The sequence below is a fragment of the Microcaecilia unicolor genome, chromosome 4 (genome assembly GCF_901765095.1).
Source record: "Microcaecilia unicolor chromosome 4, aMicUni1.1, whole genome shotgun sequence".
Lineage (NCBI taxonomy): Eukaryota > Metazoa > Chordata > Amphibia > Gymnophiona > Siphonopidae > Microcaecilia > Microcaecilia unicolor.
This window is the reverse complement of record NC_044034.1, coordinates 212,231,750-212,258,627: the sequence shown is the minus strand read 5'-3', so window position 1 is coordinate 212,258,627 and position 26,878 is coordinate 212,231,750. Positions and strand designations below refer to the sequence as shown.

Below are 26,878 nucleotides of genomic sequence, written 5' to 3'. Positions count from 1 at the left end.
TTATCAGTGTTTTTTCAAATTCTGGCTGCTGGGGGCTGATTTATAATGGATATTCAACACCAGGCCATACTTGGGTCCCAGCCCTGAATATTCGGTTGATTAGTGGCAGCTGAAAGTTATCTGGGTTCTGCCAGTGTTCCATACTGGTACCCAAATTGCCAGCTGAGCAGATTAGGTCAGCCTTTTCTGTGGCCCAGCTTGCCCAGATCCAGGCACCAGTTCTAAATGTCAGCGGCGCCCAGATAGCTTCCAACTCTGCCCGCCTTTGGACTGCCCCAGCACTGCATGGATAGTGCCAAGATGGTCTAAGCCAGAGTTCCTCAAATCCAGCCCTCAAGGTCCACAACCCAGCCTGGTTTCCAGGATGTCCACAATGAGTATATATGAGATCTGTTTGCATCCATTGCTTCCATTGCAAGCAAATAGATCTCATACATATCCATTGTGGAAATTCTGAAAGCCAGGCTGGGTTGTGGATCTCAAGGACTGTATTTGAGGATCCCTGATCTAAGCACTATCTGATTAAGGTTACAGACCCTACAGAATGCTGCCATATGGTGTGAGGTAATGCTTGAAAATTTCACCACGTAACTCCTTTCTATATTCACTATCACTGGATTCTGATCAAATATAGGATTGATTATAAGCTGCTAGTACTAGCCCAAAAGCATGACAGAAACATATTCCCTCATATTTAGCACCAGTGGTTATTCTCTGTATTCCTGGAAGTGTTATGCTCTTTAAATGACCACGGAATGGTCATCCCTCCTGTTGCTAAAGTCCGTTGGGAGGTGATGAGAGAATGCCTTCTTTTGGCTATTTCCTAGCCTATGGGATCATTTCCCAATTTCTATACAAGCAGAACCCTCCTTAATTAAATTTAATGGTTTATTACAGATGTATTTTTTTTTACTCAGTCCTTGGGGGTTCCTGGGGTTTAAAGGTGCTGATAGAGCTCAGCCTGCAAAAATTACAAGAAGTGTTTCATAGGACTATGTTGTCTTGTTGCCTGCTGTTTTGGTATGAATGTGTAGGTTTTTCTTATCTACATATGGAGTTCTTTTCATAATTTTATGTTTTGTAATTTTTATTTTTCATTGTAAACTGCTGAGACCTGCTGAAGCTAAGTGGTATTGCAAGTTTTAATACATATAAATGTAAATAATGAATGCTGCTAAATATCTGGCCATGATTTAGTAAGGAGCTGCTCCTGCCTGGTTTACTTCCTTTGTACATCGACCCCTCTGTCTTTAAATGCAATTGAAAACAATAGATTGCATGATTCATATAGAAGTGTATGGTGGGCATTTGTTGAGAACTGAAGGGGTAGGTTGGCTGAACCATTTTCTGCAAGGGTATCCTGTGATGCATAGACAAGTATTACTGGAAGTCTGTGCATGATCTGTGATCTGTGTTTTCATTATGAATTTCCCATAGTGATCCAGTACAGTTTCACCACTATATTTGTGGCTGCCTTCCCTCTGGCTCCTCTACTCGCTCTCCTGAATAATATCCTTGAAATTCGTCTGGATGCCATCAAGATGGTGAGACTGCAGAGACGCATGGTGCCCAGGAAGGCAAACGACATTGGTAAGATGAGGCAGAGGAAAAAGGGTAATTTCTGGGAAAGATATTTACCACCCAGCGAAAGGGACACTGGGCATGATTCCCATTACCCATCAGTTCTCAGGTCAATCGCTTATTAATAACCATTGGAGCCGGCTCTGTGGGTGCTTGAGCACCCCCAATATTGAGAAAATTCCTTGTATGTGTCCAGGGAGGGGTTATTTCCATTGGGATTAGCACCCCCAATAATTTTGAAAAGTTGGCTCCTATGTTAATAACTAGTAAAAAAAGGCCCATTTCTGACACAATTGAAACGGGCGCTAGCAAGGTTTTCCTTGGAGTGTGTATGTTTGAGAGAGTGTCTGTGTGAGAGAGAGAGTGAATCTGCGAGTGTGTGTGTGTGTGACAGAGAGAGTGAGACTTCTTGCTTCTATGAGAATTGAATTTCACCATTTAGAACCCAAATAAATGAATTGGTCTGAGAGATTTAGTGCAAGGATAATAATTAAGAGATATGCATTTTTTTTTTACCACTGTCGAGCATTACCAAATGTAGTTGGTTAAACCAACTGTTAGTTCTGTACTGTGATGGTAACAGAAGCTAGTTTGCCTTAGGTGGAGGGTGTTAGTTTTATTTCCAAAATGTCCATGAGTCGTGTGGCCAAGAGACATCTTGCCTCACCAATCTGCTACATTATTTTGAAGGTATGAATAAATATGTGAATGAAGGTGAGCCAGCTGATGTACTTCATCCGGACTCCGAGAAAGTTCCCAAGTCCCTCATGAGAGACTCCTCAGGAGTCAGTTCTGTGGGTGCTTCAGCATCCCCAATATTGAACGTGAAGTTTAGTGTGAAGCGGTTCAGTCTCTGGTAACCAGAGCTAATATTGTGATGTCATAATACTCATTCCACCAGTGCCTAAGAGCCAACCTCACCAGTGATGTCACAATGGCTCGATTTTCCCTATACTTGACTCACTTTTATTACTTATAGCAGTGATCTCAATTTCTAGAGACATTTTTTTATCTTTAATTTTAGGGGCAGTTCTATAACTGGACACCCCCTTTTAGGTGCCCTGGTGCTGCACGATGAGATCCTATTCTGCCTATTCTGTAACGGTATCTGGGCACCCATAATACCATTACAGAGTACTAGCATAACCTGGCAACAGTGCACCTAACATTTAGGCACCCACTTGTCATAGCTGCAGGTGCTTACTTGCAGCAAGAATGTGTGTGACTTACTCAAGGAGGCTTGATGAACAGGAGAAGGAGTGATGTCACAAAGCTGAAGCTGCTCCACCCAAGGAGGTTTTCATTCTCCCCAATGCAGCTGCCATCTTGGTACACCCAAAACAATGTAATTGATAGGGTGACAAGCTCCACCTACTGGTTTCAGCCCAGATAATGGGCCAAGCATAGTCCTGCCATCTTCTGTTCATCAAACCTCCTTGGATTTACTGTATTCTGTAATTTGTATGTGTAATTGAAACCACGCCCATGCCCCTCCTACATTCCGCCCATGTAAATGCCCCCTTGCATTTATGTGCTATGCCACTTATGTGCACCCTTCTTTCCACGATAAAGCTACCCTCTTTACCCAGCCTCACAGTTCCATTTCTATTCATCAGTTTTCTCAGTGATAAGACTATTACAAAGCAAGTCTTAGCTCAGGATGTTACTGGCTGTGCCCTGATTACCTGTTCCCTATGCTTTCTGTCATGCTGTAGGCATCTGGCTCCAGGTTCTGGAAGGCATTGGTGTTCTAGCTGTCATTTGCAATGGCCTAGTGATTGCCATCACATCTGACTTTATCCCCCGCCTTGTCTACAAGTACACGTATGGCCCATGTGCTGAAGGCAATAACACCAACCTAGAGTAAGTCTGCTACTTACCTGACTGTCTTACCTCTTTCTTTGTTCTTAATGCTTTCTCTTTACCCACCATTTTGCACTTCAATGAAAATTTGTGACCCCCAGGCAAAATGTTGCTGGCAGCCCTACCGCTGCCCCACTCCTATGAAGCCTCAGTGTTAGCAGTAGGAGGCATTGCAGAGCAACACCATACTTTTAACAGTGTTGCTGCAGGGCTTTCCAACATCTATCTGCAATAAAATTAGTTGACTAGTGTCCTGGGCAGCTGAAGAGACGCTTATCTCCTGCTGCCCAGGGCTAAGTCTCCTTAGAATCTTGGCTGTCAGATGTATTCTAGATGAGAGTACACTATGGAGTCTGGCTCCTGTCCAGTTAAATAGCCTAAAGGTGACTAAGCGCTAATATTCAGTGTGAGATAGCCGGCTATCTCGGCTGAATATTAGCGCTTAGCAGCTAGCTGGATGCCATAGCCAGTTAGTGCCGAAATCCAGCAGCTGGCTAGCTACGTTTGGAGGCCAAATCGGGCCATGTGAATAGCAGGCCTGTCTTTGGCCAGTTTAAACTTAACAGGCCAGTGATGAATATTGATTAAGTTTAAACTGCCAAAAATAAACTGGATATTCAATGTTGGTCACCAGAAACAGCCTGGCATTGAATATTCGGGCTCGCTGCCAACCGCAGGAGTTAGCCGGGCTGCCTCCCGCGGTCTGAGTATGTCGTTGCCTGAAAGCAAAAGCATCCTATATGCAATGTTTGCATGAGATAAGACAGATATATATTTCAATATCATGCTTCTTGAATGCTGAACTGTTGTTTTGATACTTTACTATGTTACTGTTCAAAAATGAAATTTTGATATATTATTGGTGATTTATACTAAGCACATTAAACTTCTCATTTTCTCTGTTTCACATCAAGTGCGTGCACAACACTTTTGCTTTCAGGTGATGATGTACAAATCTAAAAATAGTACTGGGTGAATAAATGACATCAGATATACAAAAGCCACTACCAATAAAGCCAATACCTATAAATACAATAAACAGAGAAAAAGATCCCAGTGACATCATGGATCATTAAAAATCATGGGTCATTAAAAAAACAAAACTGTGTTCACATTTGGGCAACAACATACAATTTTCTGTATTCTTAATGTATGTTTTCTTTTTCTGGTGATTGTTTCATATAATGTCTATAATGATCAAAATATAACTATTTCAAGAGTTGTTCTGCATATGAGAATTCTGTCAACTTCTATAGTAATTTCATATGACATCTATAATGTTGAACAGTTTCATTCAGAGCTTAAAGAGGGTAAGCTTGTAAGGGGGGGGCTAGTTAAGGGGCCATTTAAGACCCCTATGCTGAGCCTATTTTATAAAGATAAGTAGGTGCCAGTTCAAAATTGTCATGTTAACCCACAGTGCTGTCTTTACTTGACCAGGGGCATAGCTATGGGGAGGCATTAGTTGACACAGGCCTCCCAGTCTCGGCTCAGGCTCCCTCCCCATCAGGTATACAGGCTTCCTGGATTCTCTGTCACTCCCATGCCCACCTCCACCTTTTCACTTCTCCCTTCTGTCCACCCCTTCATGGTCCAATATCAGACTTGCCAAGTCTCCTGTATTTAGTGGGTCATCTCCCGCTGAAATGCTGCTACTCTGCCACCACCACACCGCTGCACCGCTGCTGCTTCTCCCGATGAGCAGCAGTGGCAGAAAAACAACAAAAACAAGCATGGAGCCACAGCCTTCAGGCATGCACTATCAGATCTGCCAGTCCTCTGCCCCAGAATGGGAAGTTGACATCATTGGGGGCAGAGGACCAGCAGAGCCGACACTGGGCCTGTCGATGTTGAGTCTCGGAACCAAAAACCCAACGCCTCACCCATACAAATTCCCCAACTAGTTTCTTAGCACCACCGGCCTGATAAGTACCAAAAACGACTATAAACAAGGGAAGCTTCTCACATTACCAAAGTTTATTCTTACCCAAGAACATGAAAAATAAGAAATAATAGAAAATTAGGAGCAGCACATAAGAAACAGGGTAGTGAGGGAACATAGACAAAAGGGGGGAGCCATGGAAATGGTCGCATATTCCTTAGTCTAATGAGATAGACTTAAGGAAAATTTTCATCGACTCCCCCTTCCTTTCAGAGCAGGCATTTATACAGGGTTTCTCAGTACAAAGAACTGTTTTTTTTCAGGAATACATCATACAGGAATACGTCATGCAGGATATGCCATTTGTTACAATTGCCAAAAGGTACATAAAAAATATTGCATTTCCTTAAAAGATACATTTCAGTCCTTTTGTTAAATAAACACATCCCTAATAAAACAATCTTTATCTTACTTCAAAGGAGTCAGTTCTCACAGACCCTACCCCTGCAATATGTCATTCCATATCATCATGCTGATCAATCCATAGACTGGTGGGTTGTGTCCATCTACCAGCAGGTGGAGATAGAGAGCAATCCTTTTGCCTCCCTATATGTGGTTTTGTGCTGCCGGAAACTCCTCAGTATGTTCTCTATCTCAGCAGGTGGTGGTCACACACAGCAGCAGCTCTGGCTAGGCCTCCAAGCCTAATTTTTAGGTTTTGTTGAGTACCTGGGGTTGAGGGCTCTTCTTGAGCAAGTGCAAACCTGGTGGCGCCAGGTCCCTTCTTTTCTCCCCCCTCCCGCTGGCTCCGTTAAAAAAAAAAAAAAAAATTTTGAACGTCCTTAAGGGCGTTTATTTCGACGTTTATTTAAACGTTTATTGCAGCTACTCACTGGGACACCAGGTCGTTACAGCTCGGAGCGAGAAGCAGGTAATTTTTACCTTTTTATAGCGGGCAGGGGGTTCCCCGATTGATCTCCACATGGCCTATGGCGTCGGAGGGCGAGGGCGCGAAGAATCGCTCCCTGGACCGCGTGTGCGCTTTTAGCGGGGATGCGGGGGTTTTAAAGTCTGATTCGCCCTTGTTGGGTGTCAGTTTGGAGGCCGGTCAGTGTCCCAGGTCTTCCTCCGGCGCGGCGGTTTTTCCCGCCATAAACGCCCATCCCCCGCTGCTCGCCTCCGCCATCTTGGCCGGCCACTCTGCTCGGACGGCTTCTTCTTGGGCCGCCCTTGAGCTGGGAGACGTTCATGCCATGGCCGCCCTTCATTTGGGCGACGGCAAAAAAGCGGCTAAAGTTAAGCGCCGTTCTTCCCGCGCGGCTCCTTCGCGGAGTGTCGCGCCGGACGCCATCTTGGATGCGCAGCATGGTTCTCCCCCGCTCTTGCGAGCGCCGGTTGAGGGTGCGTCTAGGGCTGTGGCCCAGGCTGCTGAATTGCACAGTTTGGGGGGTTTCTCCCCCGAGTTTATTTTGCTGCTGCATCAGGCCTTCCTTATGCAGAACGCTGCCCCTTCTCCCTTGTCCGATAAAGGGGTTGAGGCCCCCGGAAGTAAACGCCGTCGGGTGGATGCCCAGGCCTTAGAGGACGCTGTTTCCTCTGATGTAGATGAGGGCAGCGTATCTGAGTTCTCCCAACGGTCCTTTGGGGATTCCTTGGAGGAGACGGATTCCCGCTCGGATGGAGCGGATGACCCCTCTGCAGCACGGATCTTTCGCTCAGAGGATTTGCCCAACCTGTTAATGCAGGCCATGAGCATCTTGAAGATTTCCTCTCCGGAGGACGTATCTCCCTCAGCCCCTGTTGGCTCCGCCATTATGCTGGGGACGAAGCGCCCGCCTAGAACCTTCCACGTGCATGATGCCATGCACACCTTAATTTCGGCTCAATGGGATGTCCCGGAAGCGAGCCTCAAAGTGGCTAGGGCTATGTCCCGCCTCTATCCTTTGCCTGAAAGTGAGCGTGAGGCCTTTATTTGGCCTACCGTGGATTCTTTAATCACTGCGGTGACTAAGAAAACGGCGTTTCCGGTGGAAGGTGGCACGGCCCTAAAGGACGCCCAAGACAGAAGATTGGAAGCGGCTTTAAGGTCGTCCTTCGAGGTGGCTGCCTTAAGTTTGCAGGCCTCAGTTTGCGGCTCCTATGTGGCCAGGGCGTGCCTGACGATGGTGCAGCGGGCTTCCCCCTCGGATCCTTCCTTGAGGGCTGACTGGCCGGCCCTGGAATCGGGCTTGGCTTATTTGTCAGACTTACTGTATGATGTCTTGAGAGCCTCGGCTAAAGGCATGGCTCAGACAGTCTCTGCGTGGCGCTGGCTTTGGCTGAAACATTGGTCTGCGGACCACGCCTCTAAGTTCCGCCTGGCTAAGTTGCCTTTTAAAGGCAAGCTGCTCTTTGGGGTCGAGCTGGACAAAATCGTGACCAATCTCGGCACGTCTAAGGGCAAGAGGTTACCAGAGGTCAGGGCTCGGGCCAGTGCTCGCCCCGGTATCTCCAGAGGACGGTTTCAAGAAGCCCGTCGGTACCGCCCGGGCAAGTCGGGCTCCTCTGCCCCCTCTTCCTTCAAAAGGAACTTCTCCCCCAAGCAGCATTCCTTTCGCAGAGACCGCCGTCCCGGAGGTACGCCCTCCGGTCCTCCCCCAGGGTCTCGTACCCAATGACGGGGTCCTGGTCCGTGGCCCAGTGCAGATTGGAGGATGCCTGTCCTCGTTTCTGGGCGAGTGGACCAAAGTAACTTCAGACGCTTGGGTGCTGGAAGTCATCAGAGACGGCTACAAGCTAGAGTTCTGCTGACCCTTAAGAGACTGGTTTGTACTCTCTCCCTGCAAGTCTCCGGTCAAAGCTGTGGCAGTGCAGCAGACCTTGAACAATCTGATCCGCCTGGGTGCGGTCGTTCCGGTGCCAGAAAATCAGACTGGCAAGGGACGTTACTCCATTTACTTTGTGGTACCAAAGAAAGGAGGTTCTGTACGGCCTATCCTCGACCTCAAAGGGGTCAATCGGGCCTTGAAAGTGCGGCACTTTCACATGGAGACTCTCCGCTCTGTTATAGCGGCAGTGAAGGCAGGAGAGTTCTTGGCTTCCTTGGACATCAAGAAAGTGTACCTGCATATTCCCATCTGGCCTGCTCATCAACGCTTTCTGCGTTTTGCAGTCCTGGGCCGACACTTCCAGTTCAGAGCCCTCCCTTTCGGGTTGGCTACTGCTCCGCGGACCTTCTCCAAAGTAATGGTGGTCATCGCGGCCTTCCTGTGAAAGGAAGGAGTACAAGTCCATCCTTATCTGGACGACTGGTTGATCCGAGCCCCCTCTTATGCAGAGTGCGGCAAAGCTGTGGACCGGGTGGTTGCTCTTTTGAGCTCCCTGGGGTGGATCATCAACTGGGAGAAGAGCCAGCTGCGCCCGACTCAGTCCCTGGAGTATCTGGGAGTTCGATTCGACACCCAAGTGGGCAGAGTGTTCCTGCCAGACAATCGGATTGTCAAGCTTCAGGCTCAGGTGGACCAGTTCCTAGTAGCCTCTCCTATTCGGGCTTGGGACTATGTGCAGCTGTTGGGCTCTATGACGGCCACGATGGAAGTAGTGCCCTGGGCCAGGGCTCATATGACACCACTACAACACTCTCTGCTGCAGCGCTGGACTCCGATGTCGGAGGATTATGCTGTGCGCCTTCCCTTGGACCCAGCAGTGCGCAAGGCGCTGAGCTGGTGGATGCAGACAGACCAGTTGTCTGCGGGAATGCCTCTGGTGACCCCGGAGTGGATTGTCGTCACGACGGACGCCTCTTTGTCGGGCTGGGGAGCCCACTGCTTGGGAAGGACAGCGCAGGGGCTCTGGTCTCCTGCAGAGGCAAAGTGGTCTATCAACCTCCTGGAACTCAGAGCCATTCGGTTGGCGCTTTTGGAGTTCATCCCGGTACTGGCGTTGAAGCCAGTACGGGTCCTGTCGGACAATGCCACTGCTGTGGCCTATGTCAACCGCCAGGGAGGTACCAAGAGCGCCCCTCTAGCCAAGGAGGCTATGAGTCTATGCCAGTGGGCGGAAGCGAACCTGGAACAGCTGTCAGCGGCCCACATTGCCGGAGTCATGAATGTCAAGGCGGACTTTCTCAGTCGCCATACCTTGGAGCCCGGAGAGTGGCAGTTATCTGCTCAGGCGTTCTTGGACATCACGAAGCGCTGGGACCAGCCGAGCCTAGATCTGATGGCGTCATCGGCCAATTGCCAAGTGCCGCGCTTTTTCAGCAGAGGACGGGACCCTCGATCCCTGGGAGTAGATGCTCTTCTCCAGCAGTGGCCGACACAAGAGCTTCTCTATGTGTTCCCGCCCTGGCCCATGTTGGGCAGGGTGCTAGACCGGGTGGCAAAGCATCCGGGCCGGATAATCCTGGTGGGTCCGGACTGGCCCAGACGTCCCTGGTATGCGGACTTGATCAGGCTCTCAGTCGACGATCCTCTGTGGCTGCCAGTGGAGCAGGGCCTGTTACATCAGGGTCCCGTGGTGATGGAGGATCCCTCCCCCTTTGGTCTTACGGCCTGGCTATTGAGCGGCAGCGTCTGAGAAAGAAGGGCTTCTCAGACAAGGTCATCGCCACTATGCTGAGAGCGAGGAAGCGCTCTACTTCTACTGCTTACGCCAGGGTTTGGCGTATCTTTGCAGCGTGGTGTGAAGCAGGCTCACTTTCTCCCTTCACTGCTCCAATTTCTTCAGTGTTGGCGTTCCTGCAAGAAGGTCTGGAGAAAGGCCTGTCGCTCAGTTCCCTTAAAGTCCAGGTAGCGGCTCTGGCTTGCTTCAGGGGCCGCCTGAAGGGTGTTTCCCTGGCTTCGCAGCCAGATGTGGTGCGCTTTCTCAAGGGAGTTAATCACCTGCGCCCTCCTCTGCACTCAGTGGTGCCTGCGTGGAATCTCAACCTAGTGCTAAGAGCATTGCAGAAGCCACTTTTGAACCCTTGTCGAGGGCATCTCTGAAAGACCTGACGTTGAAAGCAGTCTTTTTGGTGGCTATCACTTCAGCCAGAAGAGTTTCCGAGCTCCAGGCACTCTCATGTCGAGAGCCTTTTCTGCAGTTCACTGAGGCAGGAGTGACTATTCGCACAGTGCCTTCCTTCCTGCCCAAGATTGTTTCTCGCTTCCATGTGAATCAGCAGCTCTGTCTCCCTTCCTTTCGTAGGGAGGACTACCCAGAGGAATACTCTGCTCTCAAATATCTGGATGTGAGACGTGTCATCATCAGATACTTGGAAGTGACCAATGATTTCCGGAAATCGGATCATCTGTTTGTCCTGTTTGCAGGTCCTCGTAAGGGTCTGCAGGCTGCTAAGCCTACAGTGGCAAGATGGGTCAAGGAAGCCATTGCAGCGGCTTATGTGGCCGCGGGGAAGGTGCCGCCTATCCAGCTGAAGGCTCACTCCACTAGAGCTCAGGCGGCCTCGATGGCAGAGGCCGGGTCCATCTCCTTGGAAGAGATTTGCAAGGCGGCAACTTGGGCTTCGGCCCATACCTTCTTCAGGCATTACCGCTTGACTGTGGCTGCTCGGGCGGAGGCCCGGTTTGGAGCTTCAGTGTTGCGGTCAGGGATTTCTTTGTCCCGCCCTGGGTGAGTACTGCTTCGGTACATCCCACCAGTCTATGGATTGATCAGCATGATGATATGGAAGGTAAAATTATGTATCATACCTGATAATTTTCTTTCCATTAATCATAGCTGATCAATCCATAGCCCCTCCCAGATATCTGTACTGTTTATATTCTGGTTGCATTTCAGGTTCAAGTTTAGTCTTCAGTTCCTGTTCAGGAGGACTTCGTGTTCAAGTTTTTCAATGAATTCTTCAAGAGTTGAGACGAATTTGTGTTACAGTGAGCTGCTGCATTCCTTTCCCCTCCGTTTTACGGGGCTGGATTGAGACTTAAATTCTGCTGGCGCTCCCTCCCGCTTCGTGCGGCAGTAGGGCAGCTTTGTGCCCCTCCCGCTTCGGCGGTGTTAGGGTCAGTCAGCTCCTCCCGCGGTTGCGGTTGCAGGATAAGCCAGATCCCCCCGCATTGGCGGGTGTGGTGTCCCTCCCCCGCTCCGCGGGGATGAGCTGGACGGATTCCCCTCCCCCACTTGTGTGGGGATGAGCTGGGTTAATTCCCCTCCCCCGCTTCGGCGGTGGTGAGCTGGGCAGAGTATCCCTTCGTGGGTGTAATTCTCTAAGTGCTGAGTCCTGCGGATGGAGCTTGGATATCGACATACTGAGGAGTTTCCGGCAGCACATGACCACATATAGGGAGGCAAAAGGATTGCTCTCTATCTCCACCTGCTGGTAGATGGACACAACCCACCAGTCTATGGATTGATCAGCTATGATTAATGGAAAGAAAATTATCAGGTATGATACATAATTTTACCTTCTCCTTTCCTTTCCTGTCCTGACTACAGAATCTTGTCTCTCTCCTCTGCCAGGTGCCCTGCCCCTGTCACATGGAAATTAGTTCTGCAGTCTAAGAGGCAGATGCAGCAACCAAACGTAAAAAAAAATCAAAATTGTTAAAGTCCCTAACGATTTTAAAAAAACGAAGAATGCACCAAAAAAAAAAGTCACACATGCTCAAATCGGTTTTGAAACGTACAATGTATCAAAGAATCACAATACACATCGGTAATCGGCCCCTAAATCATGTGCAGAGCAGCCAAGCGTTTTGCTGGCTGCTCTGCACATGCTGCAAACGTAAAAACAAACAAAAAAAAAGCCACAACACATACACGTGGCTACCCGGTCAGCAAGATCCAAAAACAAAGGATCAGGAGGGGGCAAGGGCGCTCGTCCGGAGCGTCCTGTATGGACACAAGAACAGGAAGGGAGGGGGACCGGAGTTGCTAGAATTCCGCTTTCTCGTGTGTGTGTGTGGGGGGGGGGAAGTGGCGGACAGTGGGGAGCAGCGGGGGGAGGGGGGGCATTGCCGTCCATACAGGACGCTCCTGATGAGCGCCCTTGCCCCCTCCCGATCCTTTTTTTATTTTTTTTATTTGATGTGTTTTCTGATGTCCTTTGGACCAATCACAGCGCTTTTAGCTCTGCTAATGCGCTGGGATTGGCTCAAAGTTTCACTTTACGATTTTTTCTGGCACAGAGCTGTCCTAACGAGAGGTCCAGACCTCTCGTTAGATTTCCTGCCTTTTTCCTGCGTAAAGGCAATCGGAAAAGGTTAGTGCATCTCGTTTCAATGGGGTTTTTACACTAATTGCTCATCTCCATTCCGTTTTCGTTAGCCGCTAGCTTCCTCGGTAAAAGCCCTTTGATGCATGCAACGGATCAAATTTTCCTCGTTGGAGGGTCATTAAAGGCTCATTAAGCTTTAGTGCATCTGCCTCTAAAAGTCTCCAATTAGCCTCCTTGAACACACTGATCGGAAACAGTGACTTGCATGACTCAGGGCCAGATGCACTAAACTTAACGAGCCATTAACCTAGCAAGTAGTAAACCCTGGCATGCACTGAAGACTTTTTTCCGACAATGGTAGCAAATAACGAAAACGGAATGCAGATGAGCAACTTGTGTAGAAACCCTACTGTAATGAGATGCACTAACCTTTTCCGATTGCCTTAACGCTGGAAAATCTAACAAGAGGTCTGTACCTCTCGTTGGGGCTACGCAGGATTGAAAAACTGCAACAAAAGTAACAAAACAAAATAGCGCTCTGCTTTAAAAAAAACGTCCATGTTTGCCGTCATTCCCCCCCCCCCCCCCCCCCCCCCCGCAATAATAGAAAGGTCTTTTTTTGGCAGTGCTTCACTCAGTTGAGAGATCTGGAAGTCTCTGAGCCAATCACAGTGCATTTAGCTTGGCTGAACGTGTTGTGATTGGCTCAGGGACTTCCAGGTCTCAGCTGAGTGAAGCACTGCCAGAAAAGATTATTTTATTATTGCAGAGGGGAATGATGGCCAAAATGGACGTTTTTTTTGAATGGGCGTCCTCAACTGCACTGTCCTCTGGATTGAGCCGCATCGGAGGGGGTGAGCAGGGAGGCATATTTGGCATGCGCAGAGCAGCCAGCATAACGCTTGGCTGTTCTGCGTATGCTCGACCGGCCGATTGGCCGACTGTTTAACGGAGTAGAGAATGCAAGTGAGCTACAACGAGCAGCTCATTTGCATTCCTTTTCCTTAATGCATGCCCGTTCCTTACCGATTCGCTAAGGGAATCGGTAAGGGAAGGGCTCTAACGATTGTTTAGTGCATCTGGCTCTCATTGTCTTACAATTACCTGGCCAGAGGAAGGGGGGGTGGGGTACTTGCTAGTTATGTGAATACGAAATTACCTTGTTTATTTCATTTGTAATCCACAGAAAAAAAGGGGTTTCCACACCTTACCGTCTGTAGATTAAGATTAGTTCTTTATATTAAATATTAGCAGCACTGGAACTGCATGGTCTAGGCCTTCATAAGTGCACCTCCACCAATAAGCCCCATACTTGTTTTTGTTGTTTTGCTGCTGCCACTGCTGCTTCTCCCGATGAGTAGTAGCGGCCGCAGCAAACAGAAGATACTGGGGGGCAGGGTGAGGGGGAAAGAGGTGTGGAGTGAGTGGTAGAAGATGCTGAATGGAGAGAGGGGAGGAAAAATATAGAAGAGTGGGGACGCTGGCTGGAAGAGGGTGGGGAGAGAGAGATGAAGAAAGATAGGGAGAGAAAGAAAGGACATGCTGGATGGGAAAGGACTGGAGAGAGAGAAGATGCTGGATAGAAGCATGGGGAGAAAGGGGGAGACTCAATCGTGCAGTAACCTGGCTGCTGCATTCTGGATAGTCTGCAATGTCTGCATCATGGATTTACTTATTCTCAGGTACAGAGCATTACAGAAATCTATCAAAGAAATCACCAGACTTTTGACCACCAACCTAAAATCAGTTCTCGTTAGCATTGGTTTAAGCCTGGTCATTAGATGTAATTGAAAAAACGCAGACTTTACCACATTCAAAATTTGATCTTGCATTGATAGCTGTGAATCAAAAATGTTGGATTACCAGCCAAAATTCTGTGACGACTACATGTCATTCAAAACATTTTGACCTGTACTCTCTGAAGAGAAAGTTCCCAACTTGCATGACCATGGCCTTCAAGGTACTGAACAGCCAGTGAACTACATTTTTATTGGACAGACTTGAATAGTTGGTATTTAGGAGGAGTTTCAGCTTAGCCAAGGGCCAGCTGCTGGATAGACCTCACTCAGAAGGGTGAAAAAAACTGTCATCAGAGGCCAAGCTTTTTCTTCAGTGGTTCAGTGGCATTCCTATGTCCGCTGCCACCCAGAGCGGATTGCCACTGTGCACCCCCTAGGCGCATCACCTCCCCCCCCCCACCACCACACACATCACCTCCTGGGGGTGCAGGGAGCATTCGCATGGCTGTCGGCTCTGCCGGTTCCCTGCCCCGGAACAGGAAGTAATGTCAGAGGGAACAGGGAACCGGCAGAGCCGACAGCATCGCAGCTGCTCCCTGCACCCCCTTCACTCAAGGCGGACTGCCCCCACTGCCTTGCCCTTGGTACACCACTGCAGTGGTTTCTAAATTATGGAAGTACTTTCCAGTGAGATATAAGCAGAGACAGACTTGATGTTGTTTTGAAAACAATTAAAAACCCACCCAGCCAATATTCAAAGTGATTTAACTGGCTGGAAATGTCTGCCGCCGATTGTTTGCGGCTATCCAGCCATTTTCAGCAGCACTTAACCAGTTATCTTCACTGAAAATGACCGGTTAGCACTGAATTCAAAAGCAGCTAAATTATGGGCACCTATTTATGGATACCTACCGAGGGAGGGTGGAATAAAAGGTATAACTCTAGAGGGTCAGGCTATGGGTTTCATACTGCGGAGATTATAGATGTGTTTCATCAGATTATTTTGTGAATGTTTGTTTTATTGTTATGAATGTTGAAATTTAAAAAATTTGGAAACCACTTTGAATGATTTTTCAGAAAAGTGGTATATGAGTGTTTTATAAATAAATACATGGCCGCTGTTTTGCAAATGCGAAATTTTGCTGTAGTCTTGCTCAGGAAGCATCCTATAGTTTCAGTCTGCTGTATTGAGACAATATACATGTGACTGAACCTGAAAAATGAAAATATGTATTAAGACATAAAATTATGGGGTTGATCTTCAGCAGGACTTATCTATTAGGAATGAGTCCTACCCAGCTAATTCCCATTAACTAGGTCCATACCTGGATTATCAGCAGCATAATCCGGATCTGGGTATGTTCTGCTCTCTTTCCTAATAAGCTTTCTGTACTCAGGAGATTAGCATGCAGATAACCAAAGTACAGAATATCACTGTGAAGACTCAGAACTCTTGAACCAAAATCTTCTTTAATGCAATTCAAACAAAGGGAAATAACTTACAGTTAAATGTGCTGGACAAGAGTCTCTGCCTTGCAGACTGGAAGTCTGTTCTCACCAGCTCACCATGTATACCAGGGGAGATAGGCAGGGCCACTGAGAGACTGAGCTGGGCCTCCAGGATCGTCACTGCCACCGCACCCCCAGGATCATCACTGCCACTGCTGCCACCACTCCCTCAGGATTGTTGCCACCCTCTCACGCTGCCACAACTGTAAATACCTTGGCTGGCGGGGATCCTGAGGCCCCACCAGCAGAAGGCTTCCTCCAGTATTGTTGTTCTTCACTCTGCCGCATGGCCTGCCCCATGGCTGCTTTTTCTCTCACATCGCACATGCTCGGTTTCAAAACCGAGCATGCGCAGCCTGAGGGGTAATCAGTCACTCGGTAGGCAATGCAGCAGAGTGAAGAAGAGCAGCACTGGAAGAAGATCTCTTCTGCTGGCGGGGCCTAGAGGGGACCCCCCACCAGCCTCTGCTCCTCTGGGTCCTCCCTAGCCTCCAAGAGGGGCCCGGCGCCGGAGTTTTCTCTCTCCTGCTCCTGTCAGGATGCGATCACCCCGGTCCCGTCAGGAGCAGGAGAGAGAGAGAGGCCCCGGCGCTGGGACCCTCTTGGAGGCCCTGGCCCAGGGAATGTTGCCCCCCTCCCCCCCCCTTGGTGGCCCTGGAGATAGGAATAAATGCTGTGAATACTTTTAAACTGATAAAAACTTGGTTATTTGCATCGTTTCCTGCTTCTTCTGAAGAAATCTTTTTCGACGCATCTGTGTTTCCCTCGATACATCGGGGTATACATTGATTTTTAATCCCTTGAAAGTCTTTTCACGATATTTATAAAATAATTTTAATATCCAAAGTTTGTCCGGAGACAAAGCAACCATAGCCACTAATGTAGCTGGTGTTACTTGATCTGTATCTGAGGATTCTAACAGAGCTGATACATCAAGAGGTTGATTTTCTAATATATGTTGGTTCCTAGGTGGGAGATAGAAAACTTGTGCAAATGGAGGTATATTCTCCTCATTTATCTGAAGAATTTCTTTGAAGTATAGTTTTAACATCTCCCTTGGAGCCATCGTAGTCAAATAAGGAAAGTTTATAAATCGTAAATTATTACTCCTAGAAAGATTTTCCAATATCTCTGCTTTCCTTCTTAAATTAGTTAGATCTTTTAACATGGTATTTTGAACTTCTTGCAATTGTTGTATATCTTTCGCCTGTTTTTCAACTTGTATATTCAACTGTTTTACTTTATCTTCCACTCTTTCAGTATCTTGTCTGACTTTTTGTATTTGAGGTATTAATACCTTACCCAAATCAACAATAAGTGTCCAAAGGCAGTCCAACGTTACTTCGGGAGGTTTAGTTTGCAAAAGTGCAAATGAAAAAGTTCCTACCTCTGATTGTAAGGAAATACCTGCCACACCAGAGACATTTTGTTCCTCCGTCGTTGTTTCAGCCATCATTATCGGTACTACTCCTTCGTGATCTTCTTTTGCCCCCAATCTTCCTTCTTCTATCTCCCCTTCCGGGATTAGAATCGGAGACGCCATAACTGGAGGGCCGAACCCACGAGGCACAGGAGGAGGAGGAGGTGTTTGAACGTCAGGGCTTAGAGAAACTTCCAGCTCTAAGGTTTCCTGCGCACCTTCAACAAGCGCAGGAGACAACAGCGAGCCGCTCACCGGCGTACTAGCGTCTGGAGCCCGCTGGAGAAAAGAATCGATCGGGCCACTTCGAGTCAGTGTTCCAAGCCGTTGGGAGGCTAAGGCAGCGGCTTTCCCCCTTCTCTTGGGCATTCTGAGGAATAACTGTGGGTAAAGCACCTCAGTCTTGAAAAAGGTAAATTCAGCAGGAGCTCTTAAATGCGTCCGTTCTACTCGGCGGCCATTTTGAACTCCCCATTTTGAACGATTCAAATGGGAGCAACTTTCTTTTTAAAATTTCCGTGCAAATGTTTAGTTACCTACCGGTCTGAAAAATTTGTGTTTTATGATTCCTCCCAACTAGAGACATTTATTACATCTAGAAGGACAGTTGGATTAACTTCTCCAACTAGTAATAATGTTTGAAATTAAAAGTAGTGTCTAACTTACGTCCGCCTACTCTTTGTAATTGATTTTATTTTTTTGCCTGTTATATCTTCAACAATAATTGCATTTTGAACTCCTCAATGTGGACTTATATTGGTTTGAGGAGACTCTTATAAAATAGTATGTTTTTTCCTGACATTGTAACCTCATTTTGCCAATTTTCTTATCAAGTTTGTGTACTTGTAAAATTTGAAATTCAATAAATAAATAATAATAAAAAAAAAAAACTTGGTTATTTGCAGTAGCCTGAAAGGGGAGTATGCAACAGGTACAGCAAAGTTAGCTTACAGTTCTTAGAAAACCATGCTGCAGTTGCACTCTCAACCCCAAAAAGAAGGGGTGGGCTGCAGCCCACATATACAGGGACAAGGCCAGCCAATAGGAAAAGACCGACAAGGCATAGGGAACAGGGACAGTCCTATCCTACTTAAACAGCACATATAAACAACAAACACCCTGCCTCCTTGAATATGGGGGCAGAATAGAGTAGTGAAGGGGTGGTACTAAGGTGGAGTTTGTACTTACCTGGTTAGCTGCAGTATTCAGTCTGTTAACCAGATACCTATCCAGATAAAGGCTAGTTATCCAGGTACCAATCTGAATATCGCCAGTAGTTGAATAAATGCTGGTGGCCATTTTATACCTTGCCAGTCTCCAGGTACGACCCAGTGCTGAATATCCAGAAATAAAAAACCCACAGTGGGCAGCATTAAAAAAAAAAACCAAAAAACAGTAACCAATGTGGACTGAATACTACCCACTGTATATTGGTTGCACAAATTTTAATGGAGTATGTTTTATTACCCATGTTGTGCTGTAATTAATAGTCACTGAGGATTTTTTTCCCATTTACTATAATTAAGGGTGCAACACATTTATTGATGGTAATTTTTGCATATCAAAAATCTATATGTTAAACATTTTTTCCCAGACATAGGTAGGATAAGTTTATAACAAGCCACCTAACTTGTATGGTGGGTATTTAAAAGGTTATACAACTGAGAAGTAGGACCAGTGCCAGGCAGGCCTCTATGATGTGTGACCTGAAAATAGCAGGGATAGATCAAGGATAAGTGTGTGTTTTGTGTGTTGCATTTATATCACATTCTCTGAGTGTATCTCGAAAGAAGACACCTTAAGGTTGATAGCAAGTAAAATGTTGTCAGTTTGCAACTTTGTTAGATTGTTGGTTTAATCAAGGATTGACAACAAATATGACTATGCTATTGTAGATAAAAAAGCAGATGAGAGAAAGAGAGAAAAAAGGTGAAATAGAAAGATCACAGCAGATATAGATATAGGGGAGAAAAGTAAGAAGACAGGGAAAGTGAAGAAACAAGAGACTTGAAATCCTGAAAAAGATGTAGAAGAAAACCAATCTGAGGAAGTGGTAAGGAGAGAACAGGACCAACCTAAATGGAAAAACAAAATGATCAGAAAAACAGTTACCGGGGTGACGTCACGCTCCGCAATGGAGGTCTAGAAGCGGAGCTCCCGAACTACAGCCTGAAAAAATGAAGCATACAGCTATAATCTGAGCCCTTGAGCAACCCGAAGCAGCACATTAGAAAGGCGAAAAGCCAGTGCTAACGGGGATGTCGAGCGCTAAAGCGAAAACGCCGGATTTAAACACCTTTGCCTACCATCAGCGGGAGTCGGCGCCCACAATGCAGGCCGAAGATCCAGGCGCGAGTGAGAACGCCATGCGATCGCGGTCACCGCCACCTCAGAAAGAGCGAGGAGAAGAAGGAGATAGCGAGATCCCCCCAGATAAATGGGAACAACTCAAATCCTGGTTCCAAGATATTAAATCAGAAATGAAAGAGATGCGCAAGGAATTTGCGCAACTCGGCGTGGAACTTTGAGGAGAAATTACTGAGCTGGGAAATAGAGTCACCGAGGCTGAAGCAGGGCTAGAAGAACATGCAGTCTCCCTAAATGATATTGAAAACCGCATGCTGGAACAGCAATCGGACCTACGTTTTCTCACCGACAAAGTAGAAGATTTGGAAAACAGGAGTCGGAGATCTAATATCAGAATACGAGGCCTACCAGAACTGCCAGAACACAACAACTGTGAGCAGGTGGTAAAGGCCCTGGCAGCCCAGATTCTGACCACGCCGGAATAAACAGTTTCTCCCGATGATATACGAATAGAACGCGCTCACCGGGCGTTGGGCCCAAGCCAGACCAATGTGCCCAAAGACATCGTAGCATGCTTCTCTGACTTTAAAATCAAGGAAGACCTCATGCATAAAGCAAGGATGAATGGCCTGATCTTATGGAACACCTACCTGCTAGAACTGTTCCAGGACATATCACCTACCACCCTTAAACGCAGAAGAGCGCTATGACTACTCACTGAACACCTACGAGCGGAGGGAATCAAATACAAATGGCAGCACCCCTTTGCCTTGGTATTTTATAAAGCAGGCAAACAATGCAGAATAGTCTCGCTGGAAGAGGCCCGAGAACACATGGAACAGGGAACATCGGCAGAATCAGCACACCCAAACAACTCAACAAGCGCCCCAAAGGCTAACAAAGCGAAATGGCAACGAGTCTCGCAGGGGCGAGGGCATCTGAGAAAGCAACAATCAGGCCACACAGGGGCCAATCCCCGCTGATGGATTATAAAAGACGGGGCTTGTAAATCTTTGTGAGCGGCAACATTTGAAAGGGCTGCAATACTATTTGACTGAGGGACAGACGAAAACAACTGGCTGGTAATGTTCATGGGTTATAAATCACTATCCTACCAGACATGTCTCATCCGGTGAGAAGGGCATGTTATACATGGTTATCGGGGAAGAGGGGAGGGGGCGGGCAGTAGGGGATGGGAGGGGAGTACCAGGGGTGATAATGCATGTAGAGACGCAATTGATCATGGCCGATAACTGAAATGTGTACACTGAATGTGAGAGGGCTTAATTCGCCCATAAAGCGAAAGCTAATGTTCAAAGATATGATGCGCTTAAATGCTGATGTGGTTTGCGTACAAGAAACCCATTTGAAAAAATGTCATGAGAAGCTAGTTTGCCATGGACGGTACCCCATTATTAAATTTTCATCTTGCATAGACACACCTAAAAAAAGAGGGGTGCTGATCACGTTTTGGGCATCTCGTCCATGGCAAATCCTAAAAACCATAAGTGATAAAGAAGGTAGATTTTTGATGAGGGTGGTCTCTCTCTGCAACAGTCAGTACACCATTCTAAACGTATATGCCCCCAATCAGGGCTAGGGGCCATTCTGGGAGCGGATAGAACAACTATTGCAGCAGCATCAACAGGGCCACCTACTCATGGGGGGAGACCTTAATGTCACTATACATCTGCCCACAGACAATTCTACAGGTTCAGCAACAAACACAAAAGCAGATAGGAAGCTGCTGAAAATGCTAATGGCCCGATGGGGATTGATAGATATATGGCGGGAGAAACATGGAACTGAGAAAGACTACACATATTATTCCTCTATAAGTCATATTCCAGAATAGATGGATGGATGGGAGATATCAATATAGCGAATAAGACACAGGAAATATATATAGAGCCGCGCACATGGTCTGACCATTCCCCAGTAGTGTTGGTAATTAAAGTGGGGCCCATATTTGAAGGCCCGAGATACTGGCGCCTGGATGAAGCCCTATTACATGATGAGAAAAATATCCTGGAGGTAGAAAAGTATATTATTAAATATCTTAAATTCAATGATGTAGGCGAGATCCGGGCAGCAAGCTTATGGGAAGGTCTTAAAGCAGTGATCAGAGGACAACTAATAGCGCTACGCACCCATATACAAAAAACTCGCACAGAACAGGAAAATAATATTAGAAAGGAACTTAGAAGGGTAAAACAGAGTCATAAAGAACGCCCAACAGACATTAAGGGGGCAGAGAAGCTGCTCCAACTGAGATTAAAACTTAACGAACTTCAATTGGAAAGTCTAGCTGCACAATTACAACATGCCCAACAAGAACACTTTGAATTTGGGGATAAGGCAGGTAGACTACTGGCCAATAAACTCAAAAAACAAGCCCAGCGAAACCATGTAGGGGGGATACAGAATGCAGATGGGGAATATGTCACGCAGATAGAACAAATACAGAAAGCCTTCCTAGACTACTAAACGTCACTATATGAGAAAGAACCAATACTAGGGCCAGTAAGAATGGAACAATACCTACAGGATAGCGGCATTCCACAATTGAGAGAAGGAGGAAGTGAATCCTTGTCAACCCCCATAACGCTTGAAGAACTCAATGGGCAATAGCAGATAGTGCACATGGTAAAGCCCCGGGACCTGCTGGGTACCCTATCAGATTCTATAAACTATTTGCAAAACACCTAGCACCAGTCCTACTGAGACTATTTAATGAACTAGGAGAGGCCCAAGAACTCCCACAGTTGTGGAGACTAGCAGCAGTCACTTTACTTTTAAAACCAGGAAAAGACCCCAAACAATGCAGTTCCTATCGCCCGATATCCCTACTCAATGTAGACTATAAACTCTTTACAAAAATACTGTCCCACAGATTACAAAAACAGCAGTGGCGTTCCTAGCTTGGATGGCACCCGGGGCAGATCGCCGATGCGCGCCCCCCCCCCCTCGCCTGTGAAATGACACCTTCCCCCCCTCCCGGCGAAATGACACCCCCCGGGCGCACACCGCTGGGGGGGGGGGGTGCCGCGGTGCGTGCCAGTGGCCTCCGACTTCGCTAACTTCGCTGGTTCGCTGCAGCTCCCTCTGCCCCGGAACAGGAAGTAGCCTGTTCCAGGGCAGAGGGAGCTGCAGCGAACGAGCGAAGTTAGCGAAGTCGGAGCCCACAGGCGCGCTGTGGCACCCCCCAGTGGCATGCACCCGGGGCGGACCGCCCCCCCCCCCCGCCTCCCCCCTTGGTACGCCACTGAAAAGCAGATACCATATTTAGTATACGAAGACCAAGCGGGTTTCATAACAGGGCGACAAACATTTGACAACATTCAAAGTCTTATCCATGCTATTCAATATGCGCAAGATGACCAAATACCGGCACTGCTGCTTTCCATTGACGCAGAAAAAGCGTTTGACCGAGTTGACTGGACATTCTTGTTTGCAGTATTGCGGCAGGTGGGGATCACGGGACGATATATGCTATGGCTACAGCTATTATACAAAGGCCCGATAGCGGCGTTAAAAATGAATGGGTCATATACAGACACATTCCCACTAGGGCGGGGAACTCGGCAGGGGTGTACCCTCTCCCCGCTCCTTTTTGCTCTATCTCTTGAACCGTTAGCATGTATATTGAGGAGCGATGAGGAAGTATGGGGAGTGGTGAGAGGACGAAAAGAGCAAAAACTTATGATATTCGCAGATGATATACTGCTGACCCTCACGCAGCCCGCAATGTCAGTACAAAAGGTAATAGACCATATGACATATTATGGGGCGATGTCGGGATTTAAGCCCAACCTAACCAAATCCGTCCTGTTAAATATCACAGTACCGGATGCAGAGCTACCGAGCCTGTGGGCAGCATTCCCCTTTGTCTGGGCACAAAAATCCATCAAATACTTGGGAATACAGATAACTCCCGAAATAGAAGGGCTCTTTCAGGCTAACTTTCCCCAAAAGATAGATGAACTCTTTCAAGATCTAGATAGGTGGGAAGGTCTCAACACATCATGGAAAGGCTGCATCCATGCCATTAAGATGATGCTGCTCCCCAAGCTACTATACCTGTTTCTAGCTTTACCTATCCCAATCCCTATGTCTTTCTTTGCACTAATACACAGAAAGATGTTTCGGTACATATGGAGGAGACGCCCACCGCGAGTGCGAAGAGCCATGATGTACCAGACAACTGAGCGGGGAGGTATGGGAGTACCCAACTTTTACCTATATTATCAAGCAGCGCAATTAAGAACTTTGGCAGAGTGGGCCCCCGGGGCAGTAAAGAAATGGATACATTGGGAGAGAGCATGGATAGGCAGATATGCACTAGAAGACATTTTATGGATACCAGGAGGAGAGCTGGTACACATAATACAGAGGCTACCTCTAGGCCTAAAACACCCACTCCAGACATGGCTTCAGATTAGAAGGTGCATGTTTCCAGAAAGGACACACTACCGACAAACGGCAATAAGGTGGGCGGAGGGCTTCCCGTTAGGGAGATCAGAAAAGGTATTTGACCACTGGGCTAAAGCAGGCCTACACACGTTAGGCCAAGTCTGGGCAGAGGGGAACTTGATCAGCTTCTCTGAACTCCAGGAAGAATATGGGCTGACAGAGAGAGACCCTGTATACTACTGCTGCCTGCGCAGTTTCATTAGAAGGCGCGCACAAGATGAACTAGAATTAGAAGAAACAACCCTAGAATTAGCGATGCGTAAGGGAGGGGGCAGAGGTAGCATATCCCGGATATATCTTGCACAGTTGGGAAGGACTGATCCACAGGTGACCTATCATAAGAAATGGGAGAAGGCGTTACAAACCACATATCCCAGGACAACATGGATGGGTAACTAAAAATATCTACTTAAAGCGTCTCCAGCACAATCTATAAACGAAAATGGGTTCAAAATATTATACTGGTGGTATTATATCCCAGACAGGCTACAAAAGATATATCCAGGGTCCTCGGGACAATGGTGGCGAGAGTGTGGCCATAGGGGCACATTCTACCATATATGGTGGGAGTGTGAGAAAGTAAAAGTGTTCTGGGATGGGGTGGTGGAGCTGGTAAATACTGTGTTGCAACAACCGTACCCAAAAGGGGCAGAACACTGTCTACTTCACTTCAGACCTTGAACAATACCTAGTGGACAACACAGATTGGCTACCCAATACTTTGCAGCGGCCAAGCTAGCGCTGGCACGAGCCTGGAAACAAGTAGAAGCACCAGACCTACACATAGTGACTCAAAAAGTAGACTTTCTATACCAGATGTCAAAACTGACGGCCAAGCGGAAAGGCTCCATAATGGTCTTCACAAAAATATGGTCATTGTACGAACAATTTCAAGAACAGGAACCGACACCACTGGACTGAGGGGGGGGGGGGGGGGGGGGGGGGGGGAGGGAGGGAGGGAGGGAGGGTAGGTCAAGGGACCAAGGGGAAGAAACTATTTGCAGATATATGTAATTGGCTTGATACGTCTGTACAATGTTGTATTATCAATAAAATAATTTTGGGGAAAAAAAAAAAGAAAAACAGTTACCTTCTGGCATGGTAGGGTTACCATATGGCTCCAGAAAAAGGAGGATGGATTGAGCCAGCCGGGTTTTACTTCCATTGCTTTCAATTGCTGGCTCAATCCGTCCTCCTTTTTCTGGAGCCATATGGTAACCCTACCTACATGTGACATTTACACACACAGCTCATGTATAGCACATGCTATTCCATCTTACAGTTACAAAATATCAAATCCATGCTCATTGATTATGTCACCATCTGATATGTTTAAAAAGTATATGACTGAGGTTCTGAAACTTCCATTGGACTAGGAATATGGCTCCAGAAAAAGGAGAACAGATTGAGCCAGTCTGAATTTTACTTCCATTGCTTTCAATGGAAGCAAAACCCGGACTGGATCAATGTGTCCTCCTTTTTCCAGTGTCATATGGTAACCCTAGGCATGGGGCCTTTCTTACAATATGAGCCCTGGCATCTGCTTGCAGGATAGGACCACAAAACAAAAGTTGGCTCTGGGTGCCGCTACCCCTTGATCAGACCCTGCTTGTCACATTTGCTTTTCCTCACTGCTTTCATTAAGGATACCTTTCAGGCAATCTGGTGTAGTCTGTTTGGTAATTTTCTGTTTGCCTCCACAGCTGCCTGACAGGTTACATAAACCACAGCCTATCGGTATTTCACATCCAGGACTTTGAGCAGCACACCAACGCCTTCAAACCCCAACAGTTTCAGGATGTTGTTGATTGCAGGTATGCTATTAGAAGGGTCTTATCACAATGATTCTCACTAAGGTTAGTGGGCATAGAAGCAATGACGGCTATGAATTTAGCAGGGAAACTAAGGAACTCTCTTTGCTCTGCAAGTTTCTGTTTCATCCTCCCCCTTGTGAAAGAGAGGGGGTAAAAGCTGGCTTATTCGACTTTGTTCTGCTCTATCTACTTCTGGCTCATCCTCCCCACATGTTCCTTGCAGGCTGCATGTGAGGGGAGGGTTGGGACTGGAGCATGGAGCAGAGGCCTGTCGGTTTCTTGAGATTCAAACACTGTCCAAGAGAGATTAGACAGAGCATTCCAGTGTTTCCCCTGTGATCCAGCAGTGTATGCAAATTGCTTTTTATTAATTAATTTTATTGATTTATATTCAATTATTTGCAACAATATCCTAGATGAATTCCAAAATATCATACATAATAAGAAATAACACCAAAACTAGAGTACCACCAACTCCCAAATTCCCAGTCTCTGGTAAAATGCTTAGAGTGTCTGGGTCTGATCATGACTGAGCTGGAAGAAGATAGCACGCAGAGGAAAGAAACCCTGGCTATTTGTGATTTTAGGTGCATGGTTGTAGATCTCAGCGCTGGTTCCGACCGAGCTGGAAGCCTAAAGGAGCAGGTGGAATCTGCTGGCTGCAAAACACAATTGTCGACCAAACAGAGTAGTATGAGATGCTGAACCTGATCTAGGGCAGAGAGTAGGGCAAATAATGTGATCAAAGTGTTTCCCACAGAATTCTATAAAATTAAGCCACAGGGGAATAAATAGCCATGAGCAGCTTTGTCTGTCAATGCTGGTTGGGAATAGGGATGCTGGAGTGTTCATCATTGAGCCATTGGTTCATAGCTCAATAATGACACCTAGTGGCCACGTTAAGGCCCATGATTGCAGGATTCTAGAAGGTGTCCTGGTGCATATACACTGGACACCCACTGAGGACTGCTGTAGTAATGACTGGATGAAAGTAAGTCGAGACTTGTAGTGTTACCATAAGGCTCCAGAAAAAGGAGAACAGATTGAGCCAGTCTGGGTTTTACTTCCATTGCTTTCAATGGAAGCAAAACCCAGACTGGATCAACGTGTCTTCCTTTTTCTGGAGCCAAATGATAACGACTTGAGAGAGAGTAT

General features: G+C 47.1%; 1 protein-coding gene across 2 annotated transcripts in view; it reads left to right on the top strand.

Annotated features, from left to right (window-relative positions):
• Positions 1 to 26,878, top strand: part of ANO9 (anoctamin 9) — a 215,514-nt gene that overhangs the window by 172,072 nt on the left and 16,564 nt on the right. For both annotated transcript variants that reach the window (XM_030201205.1, XM_030201206.1), the window contains exons 19-21: positions 1,438 to 1,590; positions 3,297 to 3,444; positions 25,613 to 25,723. In XM_030201205.1, coding sequence (XP_030057065.1) covers positions 1,438 to 1,590; positions 3,297 to 3,444; positions 25,613 to 25,723 — 412 coding nt within the window. The remainder of the gene's footprint in view (positions 1 to 1,437; positions 1,591 to 3,296; positions 3,445 to 25,612; positions 25,724 to 26,878) is intronic.